Source organism: Embiotoca jacksoni, unplaced genomic scaffold (assembly GCF_022577435.1).
Source record: "Embiotoca jacksoni isolate LCO1_2020_lvr unplaced genomic scaffold, fEmbJac1.0.p SCAF_8, whole genome shotgun sequence".
NCBI lineage: Eukaryota > Metazoa > Chordata > Actinopteri > Embiotocidae > Embiotoca > Embiotoca jacksoni.
In genome coordinates, this window is record NW_027185436.1 from 11,126,314 (window position 1) to 11,144,984 (window position 18,671).

General features: G+C 39.3%; 1 protein-coding gene across 2 annotated transcripts in view; it reads right to left on the reverse strand.

The window, feature by feature from the left end:
* The window catches only part of LOC138192028 (netrin receptor UNC5C-like), a 188,402-nt gene that overhangs the window by 50,381 nt on the left and 119,350 nt on the right, over positions 1 to 18,671 (reverse strand). For both annotated transcript variants that reach the window (XM_069139185.1, XM_069139184.1), the window contains exon 4: positions 15,851 to 15,954. In XM_069139185.1, the coding sequence (XP_068995286.1) occupies positions 15,851 to 15,954 (104 nt within the window). The remainder of the gene's footprint in view (positions 1 to 15,850; positions 15,955 to 18,671) is intronic.

The following is an 18,671-nucleotide window of genomic DNA, read 5'->3' on the forward strand; positions in this document are numbered from 1 at the left end:
ACAGTCATGGAAATAAAAAATTAAATACATTATCTAAAAATGTTTTCCTCAGTGTAAAATAAATATCACATTTAAAGTGGAACCATTCTAAAAAAATAAAGGTATCAAAGGTAAATGCCACAATACACCAGAATGTTTATTTTTATTCCTCATTTTGTGTGCACACCATGAACACATTGGCAGCCTACTTGGACCTGTGTGACAATAGTTAAAGCTGCTGTTTGGGGCAAAGCTTCACATCATTCAGCCTCTGAACATCTCTAAAACATCTGACTCCCTAGGAATCATTTCAAAACATAGACTACTGTGGTTCAGGAGAATCTTAATTCTTAATCCAGTCATTTGTGTAATGGACTGAAATACCCATCAACAGTTCTCAAGTGTAAACAGAACCACAGGAATAATGAGTGTTTATGCTAATCCTGGGGATTTTCTGATATGGTACTTTAGACCCATACTATACAGCCTAAGTACACAAGTTAAATCCAAACAAACCATCCCCCAATGATAAAATAAATGTAATATGTATATAGAGAAATACATGGTTTGTATAAGACAATGTTGTCTTAAAACTTTAACTCTACGTTCTTATTTCATTTGACAGCTCTCACACCACACCCAGAGATCTATTCTTCCTGCTGTGTTTACAAAATAGCCTGTTCTATAGAATGAATTAAACAATCTGCCTGTTATGTTTGTAAGTTTTCTAACATTACCAGTTAAGTACTGTAATTTGCAAGTGCAACAGAGGTAAGCACTGATTTGGAAATAGAAGTTGAACCAAATAAGACTTGGAGAGAGCTTGTGTGTGTGTGTGTGTGTGTGTGTGTGTGTGTGTGTGTGTGTGTGTGTGTGTGTGTGTGTGTGTGTGTGTGTGTGTGTGTGTGTGTGTGTGTGTGTGTGTGTGTGTTTGTGTTCCTTCTTCGTCTGCACTGCCATGGCTCGTCTCTTGTTGATGTCACTTCTTTGGCATCACTATACTGCCTGGCAATCGGTTGCTTTCGAACAAATACAAATGGCAACATTTTGTTGCCAACAAAACCTCTGGACTTAATGTCCTCTCAACTTCAAGGGCTACATATCTTTCCCATCTCTTCTACAGTAACATGCTCTTTCTCCATCTGCACTTTTCTCATAAATCCATCTGCTCTTTTTTCATACTACCCAGTGCTTTTTTTCTATTCCTTTTCACATGGTACAATCCACAGGACATATACAGCATGTCATCTGTCAGAGGAAATTCATCTCATGTTTAGAGACTAAGAAGGAACATCTACCATGAAGAAGAATGGACAAACAGTCTTCAGTTGCAATTGGGGTGCAAACAACAGTCACTGAACATGATTTATGAATATAATAAGGGGGCAAACGATAACGTGGGAAACATACTTAAATAGACAAGGAGACCTGTAAAGAGACAGAGACTAGAAAAAAGACACAAAATACAGACACAAAATATTGATTAGTTTCCAGGCCATCTTTAAAATGCAGTGTTGATGTCCATTAAGTAGCCAGGAACAGTTGTTAATAATAACCTTGCGACTAAATTACACTGATTGTGTGATGTGTGATTTTCAGTCAGTCACCTACAGTACAACTGTGTCATTTCACAGCACTGTCTTAATTGGCCATATGTCCTGGTGTGTCTGCCTGTATTTTCACTACACTTGGGAGGTGATTAGGACAATCCTGCTGCCCACTGTTTCTGTGGGGAATTTACTGGGGCCACCAGCCCCACTGCAAAACAATACATGCCAGAACTGGCCAGACTGGGCAGATTGTGCAGGTTAACATGAGGTCACGATGCATGTGTATGCATATATATGGGATGTAAGGGGGGAAAGTGTTCATGTGTGTGTGTGTGTGTGTGTGTGTGTGTGTGTGTGTGTGTCAGTGCCTATATATATATGTGTGTGTGTGTGTGTGTGTGTGTGTGTGTGTGTGTGTGTGTGTGTGTGTGTGTGTGTGTGTGTGTGTCAGTGCCTATATATATATGTGTGTGTGTGTGTGTGTGTGTGTGTGTGTGTGTGTGTGTGTGTGTGTGTGTGTGTGTGTGTGTGTGCGTGCGCGCGCGCGCGCCAACAGGGGATTTCAGAGGCTCTGACAGCTTAATTAACTAGATTCAGGCGAGTGACATAAAGACCTAATTAACCACACTGACATAACTGGGTCGCCATCAACAATCATCCCACACTGGTGTTCTTGAAGACACCTTTGATAAAAAGCAGTTCAAAGTCGTTTGTTTTCGTTTTATGAGGTTTTACTGCATTTATTTGTTTAAAAGCCAATTAAGAAAACATTATGTCTGTAGTTTTGCTCCTAAATTGTAAGCATAAGACATATACAATACAGGACTTATGAGACAATTTACCCCTTACCTGATAAACTATTGTGGTAAATTATTTTGACAGGTAATGTGTTTGTCAGTTCAGAAAAATATGCACACTGTGGCCGTTAAACTCTTTTGCACAGAACTGTGACTTTGTGTGCTTATTTTAAAGTAAAAAGAGTACCTTCTGTAGCATATCATGAAATCAGTGTATACTGTATATGTTCTGGTAAACTGTGAAAGACAGAAAAAAATAAATAAGTGGACAGGATTAGAGAATTAGAAGTAGGACTTCTTAAAAGAGTTTTACCACTAGGAATTAAAATGCAGTTGGGCATCGTGGAGGAAGTCCATATACACGAGAACAAATTCCCAATGTGCAGCGTGTACGAGTGTGAGGAATAGCAGAGCGCTCTCCAAGATGTCCCACGCAGACAGAATTAGGACACAGGAGGACATCGTTGGACTGGGACAGGCCTACAGAGGCCTATTTATAACCTACTACTCCACTGCACCTTGGTACACTTTCACTGAATGATGCATGACGCACATATGATACATGAGTATAACATTATTCAGCTGTGGTCTCGGGTTGTGAATGCGACTCTTAATATTATGTTTTTGAAATATTTCACAATACAGCATTTATTTTGCAACATCCACCACGTGCTTTTTAAGAACCAGTATACCTTGTTGCTACAGTACGTCCCTGAAAACTAAAATACAGCAGCTCAGTGTCAGCAATGCAACCTTATAAATATAAATATGAATTAAGAAAGAAGAGGACGAAAGGGGGTAACAAGTAGCAGGTGAAATGAAGGAGAGGAGAGACAGTAAAGGAGAGGCAAAAAAGGAAGTTGCTCAGCACTAAAGGAGGTCACAGATGTGCTCAACAGAAAGCTTGCATCGGCTTCTCTAGAGTGCACACGTGCACAAACGCACACACACATGCACTCACTGTGTTACCTCTGAGATTTAACACAGGTGCAGATGCTTCACAGTGATCTATTAGACTCACCCTCTCATGTCAACATTCAAGAGTGGAGAGAGACAGAGAGAGGGAAAGATGGATGGGGAACAATCTCAAGAGAGGATCGGATAAAGAAAAGGTATTTCCACGGCAACGGTGAAGGAGGGGAAGATAGAGAGTTAGGGAGGCAGTGATTATGGTGGAGGAGGACGAGGAAACAGGGGGTGCAGGCAAGGAGCAGATACCTGTGGGTGATCCATTCAAGCTAAGCCGACAATGTCAACAAAAAGGGAAAGGAAGTAAGAGAGGAATTGGGAGAGAGGCAGCCAATGGAGAGGGAGAGAGAAAGGGTGCAATGGAATGAAAAGGACAAATAAAAAGGTAATGAGGAGGTAAGAGAGACTGAGGGAGAGATGGAGCGATTTTGAATTTCCATACTATGTCAACAATTAGGGAAAGAAAGATGAGGGGGAGCAGCGAGACCGAGGTGCTGAATGGAGAGAGAAAAGGGAATGGGACAGACTAGTTGTGGACGATATACTAGGGTAATCTATTAGGCCAAACACTTGGGGAAAGTAAAAGTCATGTGAGGAATGCAGGGGGGAGGAATTAGCAAAAGACAGAAGGAAGTTGGTGAGGGTAATAATTTACCTCAGAATCCTTGTTTATAATACATGTGTGAGTGTGTAAAATCCACCAGTAAGTCTTGCTACTGCTAGACTTCCCAATTCATCTCTCTGAGAAGCAGAACCATGTAGTGCATAGATGGACTACCACTGTGGAAGATTGATAGATGGGTTGCACCTTTGAGACATGGTGCAGGTGGTTGGTGAATAAATGGGAAAAAGATGTGCAAAAAGTGAGGAATGCAGAGGCCAGTGACTCGGAAGTAAAAGTTCAAAAACATGAACATGATCCTGGTCCGATAGGCCACACAGGGGTTGGGGTACAAATGGGAAGCCTGCATGACACAAACACTGCGAGGTCTTTGAGAGAAAACCTCTTCCATACAGTTGTTAGAAAACATTAGCATATTCACATATACTGGATGATTCTATTTCATTTTAAAAACTTCTGACCATGTAATTAAATCTTTATTGGAAAAAAAACAAAAACATATCCGACACAAATTATTATTTAAAACAGAGCAGTTTTTTAAGTCTGCCAGGGAGACAAAGATATGCATCCATACACAAAATTGAAAAATAACAATTAATGCAACCGCAGAAAAGGATAACGAGCAGGTAAGATTTGGGGTTTAAAAAAAAACATCCACTACAGATCACTGAAAATATACCCTTATGATGCATATTACTATTAACTGGGAAGCTTGGGAGTAGACAAGGTAATCATGGGAAGGCAGATGAGTCTGAAGCTTGAGCTCTGGGAGAAAAGTGATTTGCGGTGGGATTATTATGACCGCCTAACATAAAATTAGACTTTTTCACAGCATGTGCTACTTTAATACGTCCAAGCTGACACGCTTGCAATGGAATATCTTCACTGGCCTAGAATCGTGCAATAAAAGACAAAAGTAATATGTCAACAACTAATTATTGGAAAAAATACAAGCCACAAATTAATGAAAAGTAAAGGAATACAGAAAATTAAAACCAACAGAAAAAAATGAATAGATGAATGAACAAAATGAGTTAAGAGAAAACCACTCAGAGCACTAAGGAAAGGAAAATGCATGGGGACTGAGATAGCAGCAACAGTAGCTGAAGGGAGGGGAAAAAATACCGAGATGACAGTTTGGGGTGAGACTGTTAGGGGATGGAAAGTTTAAATGAGACCCTGGGCTCAAATCATTAGAGGAAGAGACAAGACGAAAAACATCCAAATCCACTCAGCAGCGCAGACACGTCGAGGGAACATCTCCCCAAACAGATGCTGACCCAGTAACAGCTGGAATCAGAATCAACACCTCAAATATCAGTGGGGAAAAGTTCAAAAGGGAAACACTTTCAGCTTGTGATAGAGGAACTGAAAGTTAGGAAATTAAAAGATTAAACATGCTCTCTCCTCTGTTCTAATAAAGCATGGTGTACTTTATGTTCCTGTCTAATCTGCAAGCGAAGAATGTCACAAGGAAGTATTTGTTCTGGAGGTATTTCCACAGCATACAGACTTCATGAACTATAGTGACACCAATTCAGGCTGTCAGAATATGTAAGCACAAAATGGACTGTTTAACCACTGTCAAAAGGTGGACTGGTCCATTTATTTATTTAAGCTGCCTTTGGTATTTTGTCAAAGATTAATGGATTGAAATTGATATTCCCAGCCATTATTTAAAGACAGATATGGATCACCGCATTCACAAAAGAAGCTGACTTATATCCTACATTTTCTACTACAAATGAAAATAATAACAGTTGATTCTTAAGCAGTAAAGTAGTGTATTTGTGAAATTTTGTGGAGTTTTCTTGAGTCTTTAAAGGCAGTGTGCTGCCAAACTGACATTCTTGGTAGCTGTGAGCCACTGTTGAAATGATTGACAGGTTGTTAAATTATAGAATAGCCCCGTGCATGGTTATGGGTCAGTCCGGTAAAAGTGTTGAAGTTCTCTGTATCAGTGTCTCTGTTCCTTTCTTTTTTTCTCTGGACAGTGATGCATTTTGCCTTTCCTGCAGAACCTTCCAGTTTACTAAGTGGTTTAACATCACTAATGGTAACAACAGAGAGGGGGAGACACAGAAATAGTGGGGGTGAAATGAGAGTGTGCCAAACATACCACAGGACATTGCTCAAGAGCATTTAAGTGTTTCTGTGTACACGTCTGAATTAATGCTTTTCTTGCAAGTTGTGCCATCACCTTCATGAACCTGACCTAATTTTGCTTCATTTTTAGATTTTTCATGCAGATACTTATTGTGTATAATTACAATAAACAATTTAAATATCCTGGGATTATGCAATTAGGTGTGTCTAAAGCAATTACATTTATTTAATCAGAGCTGAACATTTGGGGTTTCTAAAAAGGAGTGTCTGTTTTCTTTCCATGGTCAAGCTAATTTATACTTCAGTTCCTGTTTTTCATTTCTCAGTCAGTTCTCAGTAGGACAAAGAAGTAGGACCTCAAAAGTACTTCATTCAGGGTAATCAGCAAATAAATACTGTACCCTTCTCTACTCCAGGGTCTTAGCCTTGTTGAGTTGTTTTTGTGCTGTAATTGTAAAAAGTGGCATGTTAAAAGGAAAGGTAAGGTAAATATATATATGTATATATATATATATATATATATATATATATATATATATATATATATATATATATATAAATATATATAAAACAAGGTCTGAATTTTAACAAACTGAAAATATATGATTAGTTAATTATTGTTCCTTGAGAATAAAAGATTGCATTTAAGTTTAAACATTCAAAGTTTTCCCTATTTTTTTGGGGATATGAAAAAATAAATAAAATGTATGTGGATGCATGCATGTACATTATATATTTGTGTTAGGAAGGTTACCCTGTCATTACTTTAATAACATCCTATGTGCGCACGTGCATGCATGTGTACAGTTCAAAGCTGATTCACTGTACAGAGTAGGAGTGCTGATGACACTCCATAATCATTAAAGCATGAAGAGGCTCTGAGCTGATTGGGGGCATGCTAATCCTATTTAATTGCCTCTCCAGCTCTCCAGTGTTATTAAAACCACCCAATAACAAAATCAGCTTTGCTTTATTGGCCTGGTCAGCTGAACTATTAGAGACCTCCACGTTTGTTCGTGTTGCATTTTGTTGAAGGATGTGTAATGTATAGACATTGTAAACAAACAACAAAGTAGGCATACCTATGGTATGTTGAATACAATGGCCCTTTTCAATTATATTCAGACTGGGAAATGTTGCAGTACGAAATGCAACAGTTGTGATAAATAGGCTATAATTCAGAGATCTGAAGTCATTTCTATTCTCAGTTCCCGACAATTAATGGCTTTTAACCATGGCAATATTTTTTTCACAACCATTACCAAGCAACCAATTTAGAATGGTACCTGACCATAACTATACTTTTCATGGTTATTATAAGAATAAACTGAACAAGTGTACAAGTGTAGAGTGTATTGTAGAGTGTATTTTTTTTACCACATGAAAATGAATGTGTTCAGTCATCAAAAATACCCTTTTCAGCAGAGTAATTAGCCTGCATCAGTCAATAACACATATTTGAAAATACAATTTTGCAAAGCTGTGCATAAAAAAGCAGCAGTGATTTTACTGACAATAAAACAGCATATGCCATCATGACCAGCATTTCCTCTGTTTATGGTTTCCTAAAGAATTAGGAGCATCTGTTCCCTAAGTGCTGTTCCTCAGTCTCTGCCAGGTCACACTTAAGTAGCCTATAGCCATCTACCTTTGAAAGAATTATACTTGTGAAACCAGCAAAGCATCAATCGTGCAGAGAGCTTCTTGGCAGAGTGTTTGATAAGCTAATGTTTCAATTCCAGGGTGTAAGCAGTATTGTGGTTAATACAGCTCAGCAAAAATGTAGTTATATCTGATTTCACACCACCAATCACATGTTAAATAGAATTAAAGGGGGACTGAATTGCAGAAGTAATCAGACAGTAGAGGATCACATATCATTACAAACATATTATCTACTCCATAAAGATTACATGGTCATCATCTGATAATGTTCTGATATTAACACAGTCAAATTTATTGAAAAAATATGAATTGGACTGACAATGACCTCCTTTAGTAACTCACTGAAGCCTACTTAACGGAATAGTGATGCAAGTAAAAAGCAATTAATTGGTAGCAATTATTCAAAGCCCTGTCTTATTAAACTTTTTCAGTCTTGGTCTCAAATGAGGAATTTACTGTTCCAATTGCTCTAGTATTAAAGTATATAACATTATCCGCAATTTTTGTTGGCAGTATGACTGCGAATTATTTGTAGGTGCTGAATTATTATTTAATGTTTGGGTATTATGATATATTTAGAAATACACAGAAACCTTTTACAAATGTGACAGATTCATCAATCTGAAAGTTTGTGGTCCTACAAGACTTACAAGGTTTAACAACGTATAAAACTTGACAGAACGGAACAGAGTTTTGTTATTTGACACCGTTGCACTCTGTGTCAAAACAGTGTATTCATTCATCCATGACAACACTGTCAGGATTGCCGAGGGCAGCACGGGTAGCTGTCTGACAATGCAGTACACTCTACACTCTAATGTCACCATCAATCCACAGCTTTGTCTCAAAGTATGTCAAGAAAGACAGGGGGCATGAAGAAGACTGAGAGACTGTGATAGTGACAGTGAAAAAAATGTCCAAGAGACAAAGAGAGAAGACTTGACAAGAAATTGTGAGAAAATTATAGACAGACACACAAAATTGAGGCAGAATACCGAAAGGGATAGACATAAACAGCAAAAAGCTGAGATGGGAAACTGCAAGGTTTCTTGAGGACAGAAAATGAAGACAAAATGGTAGAAAAAAAGAGGATATGGGTCAGCATTTCAACACCAGCACATTCAATATTTTTGCCACGTCACCGACAGAAAGACATTAAAAAGAGGTAATTGCAAAGGCGGACTATCCTCTGAGTCTTTGCCAAAGCTTTTGAACAGGTAATGAAAGGGGAGAGAGAAGGTATCTGTTAATTTGGGTGGGGGGGTGGGGGATCAACCCAAACGCCTTCATTATCTCCAACCCTCATACTTCTGAGTCAAGCACCCACTCAGCCCTCTATATACCCTACACACAAAAGAACAAAGTCCCAGTTTCAAAAAGACTCAAACCTCAGACCACAGAGAACTAAAACTACATATGATCACTGGTCTGTATATTTCCTGTCCTTTCTGAGGAGGGAGGAAAATAATGCAGGTTGAGTTGTCAGTTAAGAAACAAAATACAGAGTGACTGTAGGTAATGAGAAGCTTCTCTCTTTGGAGTTTGATTGATAGTTTCCTTAAATGGCCTAGATGGTTGAATGTACTTTAAGTGCTTGTAGTTACAGTCACTGTGAGAGCGGAAATAGCAAATCGCTTCCCCTTGTGTGAGAAAGCCAAGATAAACATCTTGCTTTATTGTTTTCGTAGAAACGTTCCAGCTGTAATCTGAAGACAGGGCATGTACTCTAAATATCAGCAATACATGGGGAAAGGAAGAAAAGCTGAAGGAAAAGTAAAAAAAAAAAAAAGAATTTGTTTACAACATACTGTATTTTGCAAACAAAATATATTTGAGTCTCCCAGACTAGACAGACCCAGTGATTGGAACCAAATGGTCCTGAACTAAGAAAACAAGCAAATACACAAATTGCATGACTGTATAAAGATAGAGAGAGAGAGAGAAAGAGAGAGAGAAAGAGAAAGAGAGAGAGAGAGAGAGAGAGAGAGAGAGAGAGAGAGAGAGAGAGAGAGAGAGAGAGAGAGAGAGAGAGAGAGAGAAAGTAGTCAACAGAATGAAATAGTGAGGAAGTCTGATAGCTGATGCTGAGGTTTTAGCAATGGAAGAGGCACATTTCCCAAAGCGGTTTTGTACAGTCTGCTGGCTTTGGAGTGGGATCTGACTAATGCCTGAATTTACTGACATGGCTTATCACTGGATGAGCAGCTTCCCAAGGCTACTAAAATCACAGCTTACACTGGATGTATATATACAGCATTTTGTTATTGTGTGTGTGTGTGTGTATATGCTCTTTTTGAAAGAGCAAAATGGTTATAATAGACTTGCAATGGCATACACTTAGTGAAGGGATATCACATAAAGTGCACTATGTGTGCTTGCACGTATCTGTGAGGCCATTCATGTGTCAGTGTACACACATCATTAGATGATGATCATAATCCCTCTCTATATTGCCAGCACCCAGACACAAAACATTCACCACTAAAACAAGACAGAAGCGGCTCTCCCTCATCTACCCCATTTGTAAATTACTCTGCACTGATAGACCATCGCAACAGCTTTTTAATAATCTGAACACCATTTCAATAATTCACCAAGGTAGTTGGAATAAAAAGAGATTGCTGACTAATCTGTGGATTACGGTGATGATTTCTGACAGAGGTTGAGGATAAAGGTAAAATGTGATGGGAGATGAGCCTTGGGGCTTACTATGCTAGCTCAAAAAGGATTAAGGTAAGGATCTATCAGGGAAGCAGCATTACATAAATTGTTTTTGTGCACAAACACCCACAAACACAGAGGTACACACACTCGTACACACGTGTTTCTCTAGAGAATGGCCAGAATGAAAATGCCTTTAATTCTTCTGGTGCAGTGGTCAAACCATTTTGTAAGACGAGGGAAATATCTAGTGCTTTATTTGATATTACAAGTTCTATCAATAGACCTTTCATGTCCCTTATGGTTCATTCAATTCTATTTATTCAGAGACACACAAGTTATAAAAAAAAAAAAAAAAAAAAAAAAAAAAAAAAAAAAAGGCAGTCATCGCAGCTGTGCAGCTATTTATTTCACTGGATAAAAGGTTTCTTTCATCTTTAAATCCACTGATGGAGATTTTGATGCCAGAACGGTTCTCTCTAAATATGTTTTAGATATATTCAGACCTTGTAAATAGTTTATCTTGCAGCAGTTAATATATACATTCTAAGGCAGAGAGGAACAGTGAGCACTGGTATTATGTGCAATGGGTGTGAAGCTAAAGGAATTCAATAGATCTGCTTCTATCTCTGGTACCAGGAAGAGAGCATGTCTTATTTGTTTAATTCACCTTCACTGTCCATTTCAAGCCCTCCAAAGTTATAACCTCCAGATAGGTTCTGCTATTAAACATCATCATATGACACATTAACAATGGTGACTACAGGGGCTGAGATGGGCTGTGTGTCTGTGTACAGTATACCGTATGAGTGTGAAGGTGAGGTAGCCGTTAGCTTTTCGGCCACACAGCACCACTGATGCCTCCTGACAGAAAAGTCTGCTGTGATTTGTGTCACAAAGTCACACCCATACACACACACACACGGCTCATTACACAAATTCCCATGTCTAGACTTATTCCACACTGGTTAACATGGAAAGTCACTCACAAAAAATGACACCGGTGGTCATTGCGAGGGAGGATAGGGCCCGAATGTGTGTGCATGAGTGTGTGAAGTGTGGCTCTGCCTCCTGGGTTCACACAAACACATCTGTACACTGTGAATGTCCCAGATACAGCCTGGGAAGGTGTCTGTGTTATACCTGAAAGTAAAACTTCTCTTTTCCTTTAGAAGAGAAAGAGGTGGCTGGTTCGGGTATTACAGAACCTTGAACATGCCAGCTGATGTGTATTTTGCTCAAGGACACCTAAGTAGTGCAAATTCTAGCTTGATGTGGAGCTTGAATCCAAATGCCAAGTTTGAGTTACAATGCCCTTATGACGTCATCGTGTACATAACAATGAAATGTATTGTGGTGTAATTACGATACTATATGATATAAAATTTCTCAATGACAGTTGCACGTCTCTGACTTTTATCTATCATCTGAAGAGAAAGATTACACCCAGACAGATAATGTAGAGGTTGATCATAAGCCATTATCCGTGAAAATAGCTTGCACTAATTTAGGGTGTGGATTGAGTGGTTAAGAATGTGACAGGAACTTGACCAGGCTCCAGAGAAACATATCCAATTACTGTCTGACTCTATGTGTATGTGTGTGTGTGTGTGTGTGTGTGTGTGTGTGTGTGTGTGTGTGTGTGTGTGTGTGTGTGTGTGTGTGTGTGTGTGTCTGCATGTGTGCATCTGTTAGGGATAGACACGTGGAGGTCCTGTCACCACACACTGATGTGTTTATTCCACTGCAGCTGGGGTAATCACTCACACACAGAGACAGACGAAGACAGGCACACACACAAATAATCACAGACAACCACAATCACACACACACACACACACACACACACACACACACACACACACACACACACACACACACACAAATCCATAACTCCACATGTTATGTGCAGTCCACTGACTTTGCCTGGCTTTTGGGGTCACTCCTCCTCTTTTAAACTTCACGATAAATTGCTGTTAGTCGGCTGTCTCTATGTTCTAACGGCACTTAGAACATACAGTAAGATAGATTGTGGCTCAGATCTAAAGTTCACATGCAACTTACTTTAGGTAAAGTTTATGAAGAAACTTTGATAGTGGTTCCATTCTCTGATTTGGATTATCTCAGGCCAGAATAAAGAAATAAAAGAAACCAAATCTGAATTAAATAAAAAAAAAAAAAACTGCACTATTTTTCATTGAAAGTGAACATTGTGCTGCACCTGTTGCAAGTTCTCTGAATTTAACATGTGTCCATAAAGCCTTTCCTGTTGAACTGCTGAACTCTCCCGCTGCTGAGTCCAATAGCTTTCCATCAGCTTTTAAAGGCTTTCTATCACAGTCTAAAGAGATTTAGATGTGTCTCAAGGATTTCACAATGCCTCAAATTGTGTCTCTCAGGAGCTTTAGATTGAAAGAGAGAGAGAGAGAGGAAAAAAAAACACGTAGCGGAGACTGACTGTTGACAAGAGCAGCACTGTCAGAGGAAAGTGAAAAAGGAAGTAATGGGGCATTGGTGTGTCGACATTTTCTTTGCAATCTCGGATTAGTTTGACCCGGACCTCTCAAGGCTAGTGGTTGTGCAGCAGTTAAAATGATCACTGACTAATCTTCCCATAGTGTACGGCATGCTGTAGTGTGTGTGTGTGTGTGTGTGTGTGTGTGTGTGTGTGTGTGTGTGTGTGTGTGTGTGTGTGTGTGTGTGTGTGTGTTTACTCTTTAAATCTGCACGTGTATCTGTGTAAATGTATGGACAAACACCTGCGTGTGCATACGTTGGTATGTGCATATCTGCTTTATGAATATGAATGTAAATTGTGTAGTTTTTTTAGGGAGTCAAGGCTTCGGTGCAGCATGTTGACAACCATGTGATGCCAGCTGGGCAGTAAAATGTGGGTATCACATATCAGGGCACCAACCCCATCACATTGACAACTTTACAGCAGTCGTCAACTGCTCGACACAGCAACCACAACCCCTAATATTAGAACATTTTTAAGGAGGTCAGAGGACATGACACAACAAGAGCTGTCAATCAAAGAACGACCGAAAGAAAGAAAGAGGTGGATGTACTATGTATATGTGTAAGACTGGGCAAGTGAAAGAGGAAATAGACAATGTGAAAGGCAAAGAAAATGAACATGATAAGAACAAAGAAAAATAGAAAATCGGAAGAGATAAAAACGAAAGTCATGGCTGCAACCTGAGGTCATCAGCTGGTTTTAAACCTAAATCCCTCTAATCAGCTTCAGCAGACAGGGGAGATGGACCAATCCATTTGCCCCAAGATCCCATTATGACAGGAGAAAAAGGAATGGAAAAGGTAGCAAATTGAACACAGTGGAAAAATAGCTCTCAATGTCGGTGTGTGTGTGTGTGTGTGTGTGTGTGTGTGTGTGTGTGTGTGTGTGTGTGTGTGTGTCTGCTATGAGATTTGTGAGTGAGTATGCCTTTGTGCATGCATGTGTTACGTTCAAACAGGTGTCAAAAATACAGTGTACTAAGAAATGCAGAAAAGACAGAAGTAGTAATGAGTTATTAGTGTTGGAGATTTGTCTCCAAGATGAAGGACCGCCCGAGTTGTGAGTGTAAAAACAAAACGAGACACAGAGTGAAAAAAAAAAGCCTCCGTGTTTGTGTATCAGTGTATCAATGTCTCTGTGGCTCCTGCTACTGAACCGATGTCAAAACTCGACCAGTTTATTTGCTTGATTCCCATTGACACGAGAATTAGATATTTCTAGACGTTAAAGAATTGGATCAAGCTGTTATTTCCTACAACTCATTTTTCAGTGTCATTCTCTTTCTGCCCACCTTCATATCTTCCTTCCTCCACACTCTCCTTCACTTTGTATGCTGGTCTGTCTGAGTGCCTTCTTCGCCCCCTCTCCTTCAGTTTCTCTCTCTCCCTCTCTCTCAGGGGAGCTGTGTACTTAGGTGCAATTGAAAACGACTATCAAACCCTGAGGAGTGAAACCTGATTCACACACTCCTCTTGCAGTAGCACAGCCTTCTTCAAGTGCTGCACTGCTCTTCCCCAGTGATTAACTAAATTAAATTATGTATTTTTAGCTGTTCAGGTGGAAACATAGCCAGATGAAACCAGGAAAGTAAAGAAGAATCTGAATTGTAAATGGCTGCGCTGCAGTTACGGCCCTCGTGGAGTGAAAGTGACATGAGTGGCTGTTCCAAAGTGGATGTTTACCGTGTGACACGTTCAATGAGTGAATAAAATGTTATTGTGCTGACAATGTTCTACAATATAATCTTACACACAGGAGCTTAGTGAGAATGTGTATGTGAACGTATGCCACACTTGTGTTCTTATGCATAGATTTGAAATCCACACCTGTCAACAGCAGAGGTAATAACCGTTGACCAAAATTGTCCTTGAGCAAATTGGTAAATCGACAAACTTAACTGCTGAAGTGGCCAAAAGATGTACAGTATGTGCTAATTATCATGGGGAGGTCATGTGATCATATGCAAGTGTTCTTTTGTTTTGTTTCCTGAAACTGTATTTAATTCAATGTTCCATAATATGTTCAGTATATCTTTGCTAGTAAATAGGAGCATGGACTTTTTGTCAGTCCCTTTGGAGTCCATTTTCTGCAGAGTTCAAGGGAGTGAGCAATGAAGATGTAAAATAACAGGAATATAGGCTAAATCTCTGCAGTCAATGTAGCTTCTCTGTGTAAGTTGTGCTCAAATTGGCTCCCTGTGGACATTTAAGTCAAAGTTTAAACTTTGGATCCGCGTTACCTCAGTGCAGCAGCACTTTTAAGCATCTGTCAATGGAAAAAGGATTCGGGCTGTTTCCCTGATTTTCCACTGTGACAATTCAACACACATGTTGTTGCATAACACAAAACAATGGCTGACATTTTTGAACATGTGGAAGAAATCTTTCAAAGCAAGGCGTGAAATCATCTAATGCTAACCTTTAGACTGTTGATTTATTGATTTGCTACTGTGATTACATCCAAATCATTGTTTGTCTCAGTTACATAGTTCCCAAAAAAACATTTAGAATGATCCCTGGTGGAATGTGTTTACAGTTATTTTGTTTTTGAGATAAAAAAAAAAAAAAGTCTCATCAGTGTTCAATTTAGCTATAACACTAGTAAAAAAAATGGCTATTTAACAAAATGTGTCAACGGGGAACAATACATTTTTATTCAGCACACCCTTCAACCACTGACTGCAGACTGTGAAGAAGTTTATGCACCCATCAAACCACTCTGTTCTGCTGCCTGTCGTTCAAAATTGCAGGCAATTTCAAAACGTGTCACATCTGAAATAACCGACTTTTCTGTGGCGCTTTCAAGTTATTTCCACTTGATGATTTCTATTTTTGTATCTTTTTACATCCTCTGTTGTCTTCATTCTGTCATCCCCTCTCTTCAATCACTCCCTTGTTCTGCTCCAACGGTCCTCTCTCTTAATCTCACATCTTACTTTGTATTCACCTCAGGTGGAGGTTAACGATAACGCTGCACGTACCTCAGCGGCTGGTATGCCCTCCGGAGGACGACACTGCAACAGCACTTCCTGCTCCAGAGACACTTCCTTTCCCAGAGGTTCCTGTTCAAATGACTTCTTCAGATCTGCGGAGAGGAAGATGAATCATGGACAAGTTATAATATGAACTAGGGAGCATATGAAAAAAACATAGTGGGAAGTACATCAATTCATAGTCTAGGTCAACTAATGATGTACTCTTTGTTTTAAATGTGGTAATAAACTGTATATGTTCAGACTGGATTTCTTGGAAACATAAACAGCAATAATCATATTGAAAGGAACAAAAGTGTCAATGGAAAGCGGATGTGTGTGGGAGGCCATTTCGCAAAAACATTGTGTGATTCAGCGTAATGGAGACCCTTTTAAAGTTGATGTGATGTCAGTGGAAACCATATATGTGTATAATTCATTGTGGAGGCAACAATGACACAGTAATTATGGAATTAGCGGTTTGAAGTCAGCCATACATATCTTGACTGTTCACACTCTCCCGCAATAGGGAAAAACACAGTATATATCTTAATGTCAACTAATTGTCATGCAGGGGTGCACATACTGTAATCGCTCCCAGACACATATCGATTGCAACAGTTTTACACACGCACATACACTGCTGAACTTCCTCTTAAGTGCTTTAGCTGCACACAGACAGGCTGCTTTGCTACATGCCTGCCCCCTACATCACCATGCACAGTATTTAACCTTACTTCCATGTCATACAGATTTGCCAGAGTTCAGGAATCTCAGGCAGGCCAAAGACAACAAATGATTCACACTAATGGTTCACAAGCTGTGATAAATGACAACGTTACAAAGCAGCATGGAATGTACTGCCATTTCTTTCACGGGTTGTTTTCTTTTTGAGGAAAGAAAATATTCACAGTAGCAGACTTAGAAACAATTTGCCAGACATTTCAAAAAGAACAACAGAAAGACAGAAAGACACGAGAGAGGCGTGCAGAGAGAAGGTGTTGAAGGATTCCAATGGAAATACATAAACCCTTACACAGATGGATGAATGGATGGATTGAAGGGCAGTTTTTTTTCCACTAAATATATTTTTTCTTTTCATTCCTGTTTCTCTCATTGATGCTTTTCTCAACATAGTTCAAAGGAACACTGAATGTCAAATAATTCTGAGTGAGCTTCTGACACAACACCATTTTACAAACTTCTGCCAATAACTCTGTTTAGGGCTCCATCTAAATATGTAGTTCTATATACAATTCCTTCTTCCTCGCTTATTTTTCTCTAGTTTGATGGATTTCAAGAGTTAAAAAAAAAAATCTAATTTGCTGCTTTTCTGCTCACCTCTTGAGTCTGCTGCCTTACGATATACTGTAATCATGTATCCCTACACTGCAAGTTTATCTTAACACATGTAAAAAATAATTAGCCAGCCACAGAAAAACAGCTAACGAAGTGAACTGTAATTCGAGATAGGTGGCAGTGTTGCAGGGACTCAGCACGAGACTTTATTTATGGTGATGATCAGATGTTGTGATGGATTTAAGATTGTATGGACAGGGTGAAGGTGAGGGGAAGGAGAGCACGAAATATTTTTTTTCATCCAGTCTTTTGGGTGTAATTTAAGGTTTAATGATTTGATTTCCAAACCTTAGGACTGACAGACCCACTGAGGTTTAGACAGTGTGGCTTCTCTAAGATTCAATTTGGAGGTTTTCTGACAGTTGATTAAATAATTGTTCACCCACACCTTCTCTCACATTATCTGGCCAAAATACACAAATGTGCATGTGTGTAAATTACAATAAATATTTGTTAATGTACATTGTGCATTTATGCGTGTATGGACATGTATGTATGTGTTTGTGTTTCCACTTGCATGTGAGGGCAGGATTTGTAACCTGAAGATTGAAGTGTCACATGTCACAAATTCAACTAATGTCAGCAAGTAAGGGTGATGAATTACACTGGCTACATACCTGAAGATGGAGTGATGTGTGAATATGTGTTTAAGTGGTATTTAACACAACAGATAACAGACTCATCCAGCTGTAACAGATTCATCCAGCTCTGCTGTCACGAGGACAGATACAGGAGATCATTCCTGCCCACTGCCATAAGACTTTCAAATAGTTACCTCTGGCCAAATCCATCCTACATCACTGACAATGTTTTGCACTAAACTGCTGACCATTGCACTGTTGTTGTTTAATTTTATTTGTATATGCTGTTCATTTTCAATTTTTTTTATATTTTTACCTCGCAGTCGTTCGGTCGGGCCTGCCTGCCTGCCTGCCTGCCTGCCTGCCTGAAAATTTGATATGGCATTAAAAGCAGCATTTAACTGATACAATCTTTGAACTCTAAAACTCTTTTTTTCACTTTGAAGAGTTTGAGAGTCACTTTGGTGGCTTGAAAGTGTGGCTTGCAGCTATGGAAGACAAATCTTCTATGCCCTGCCCTTTATTTTTCGAAACCATACAGAAATACTTTTGTAGGAGGGCACAAAGTGTGTGTGTATGTATGTGTGTGTGTGTGTGTGTGTGTGTGTGTGTGTGTGTGTGTGTGTGTGTGTGTGTGTGTGTGTGTGTGCGTGTGTGTGTGTGTGTTAACCTTGTGTCCTTTTACTCTCATGGTTCCCAGGTGTATTCTTAATCACCTTATCCGTCAGCTGTGGTACACACAGACACACACTAGATAGAACATCGTTTAATGCCGAGCCGCTCGACTCTGAGCCCTTCTCTGGGTATTTCATCAGGACAGTCACCTTACAGTGGCTGAAAGACATAGAAGGTGGTAGAGTGAAAGATAGGTAAAATGGGAGGGGAAGAAA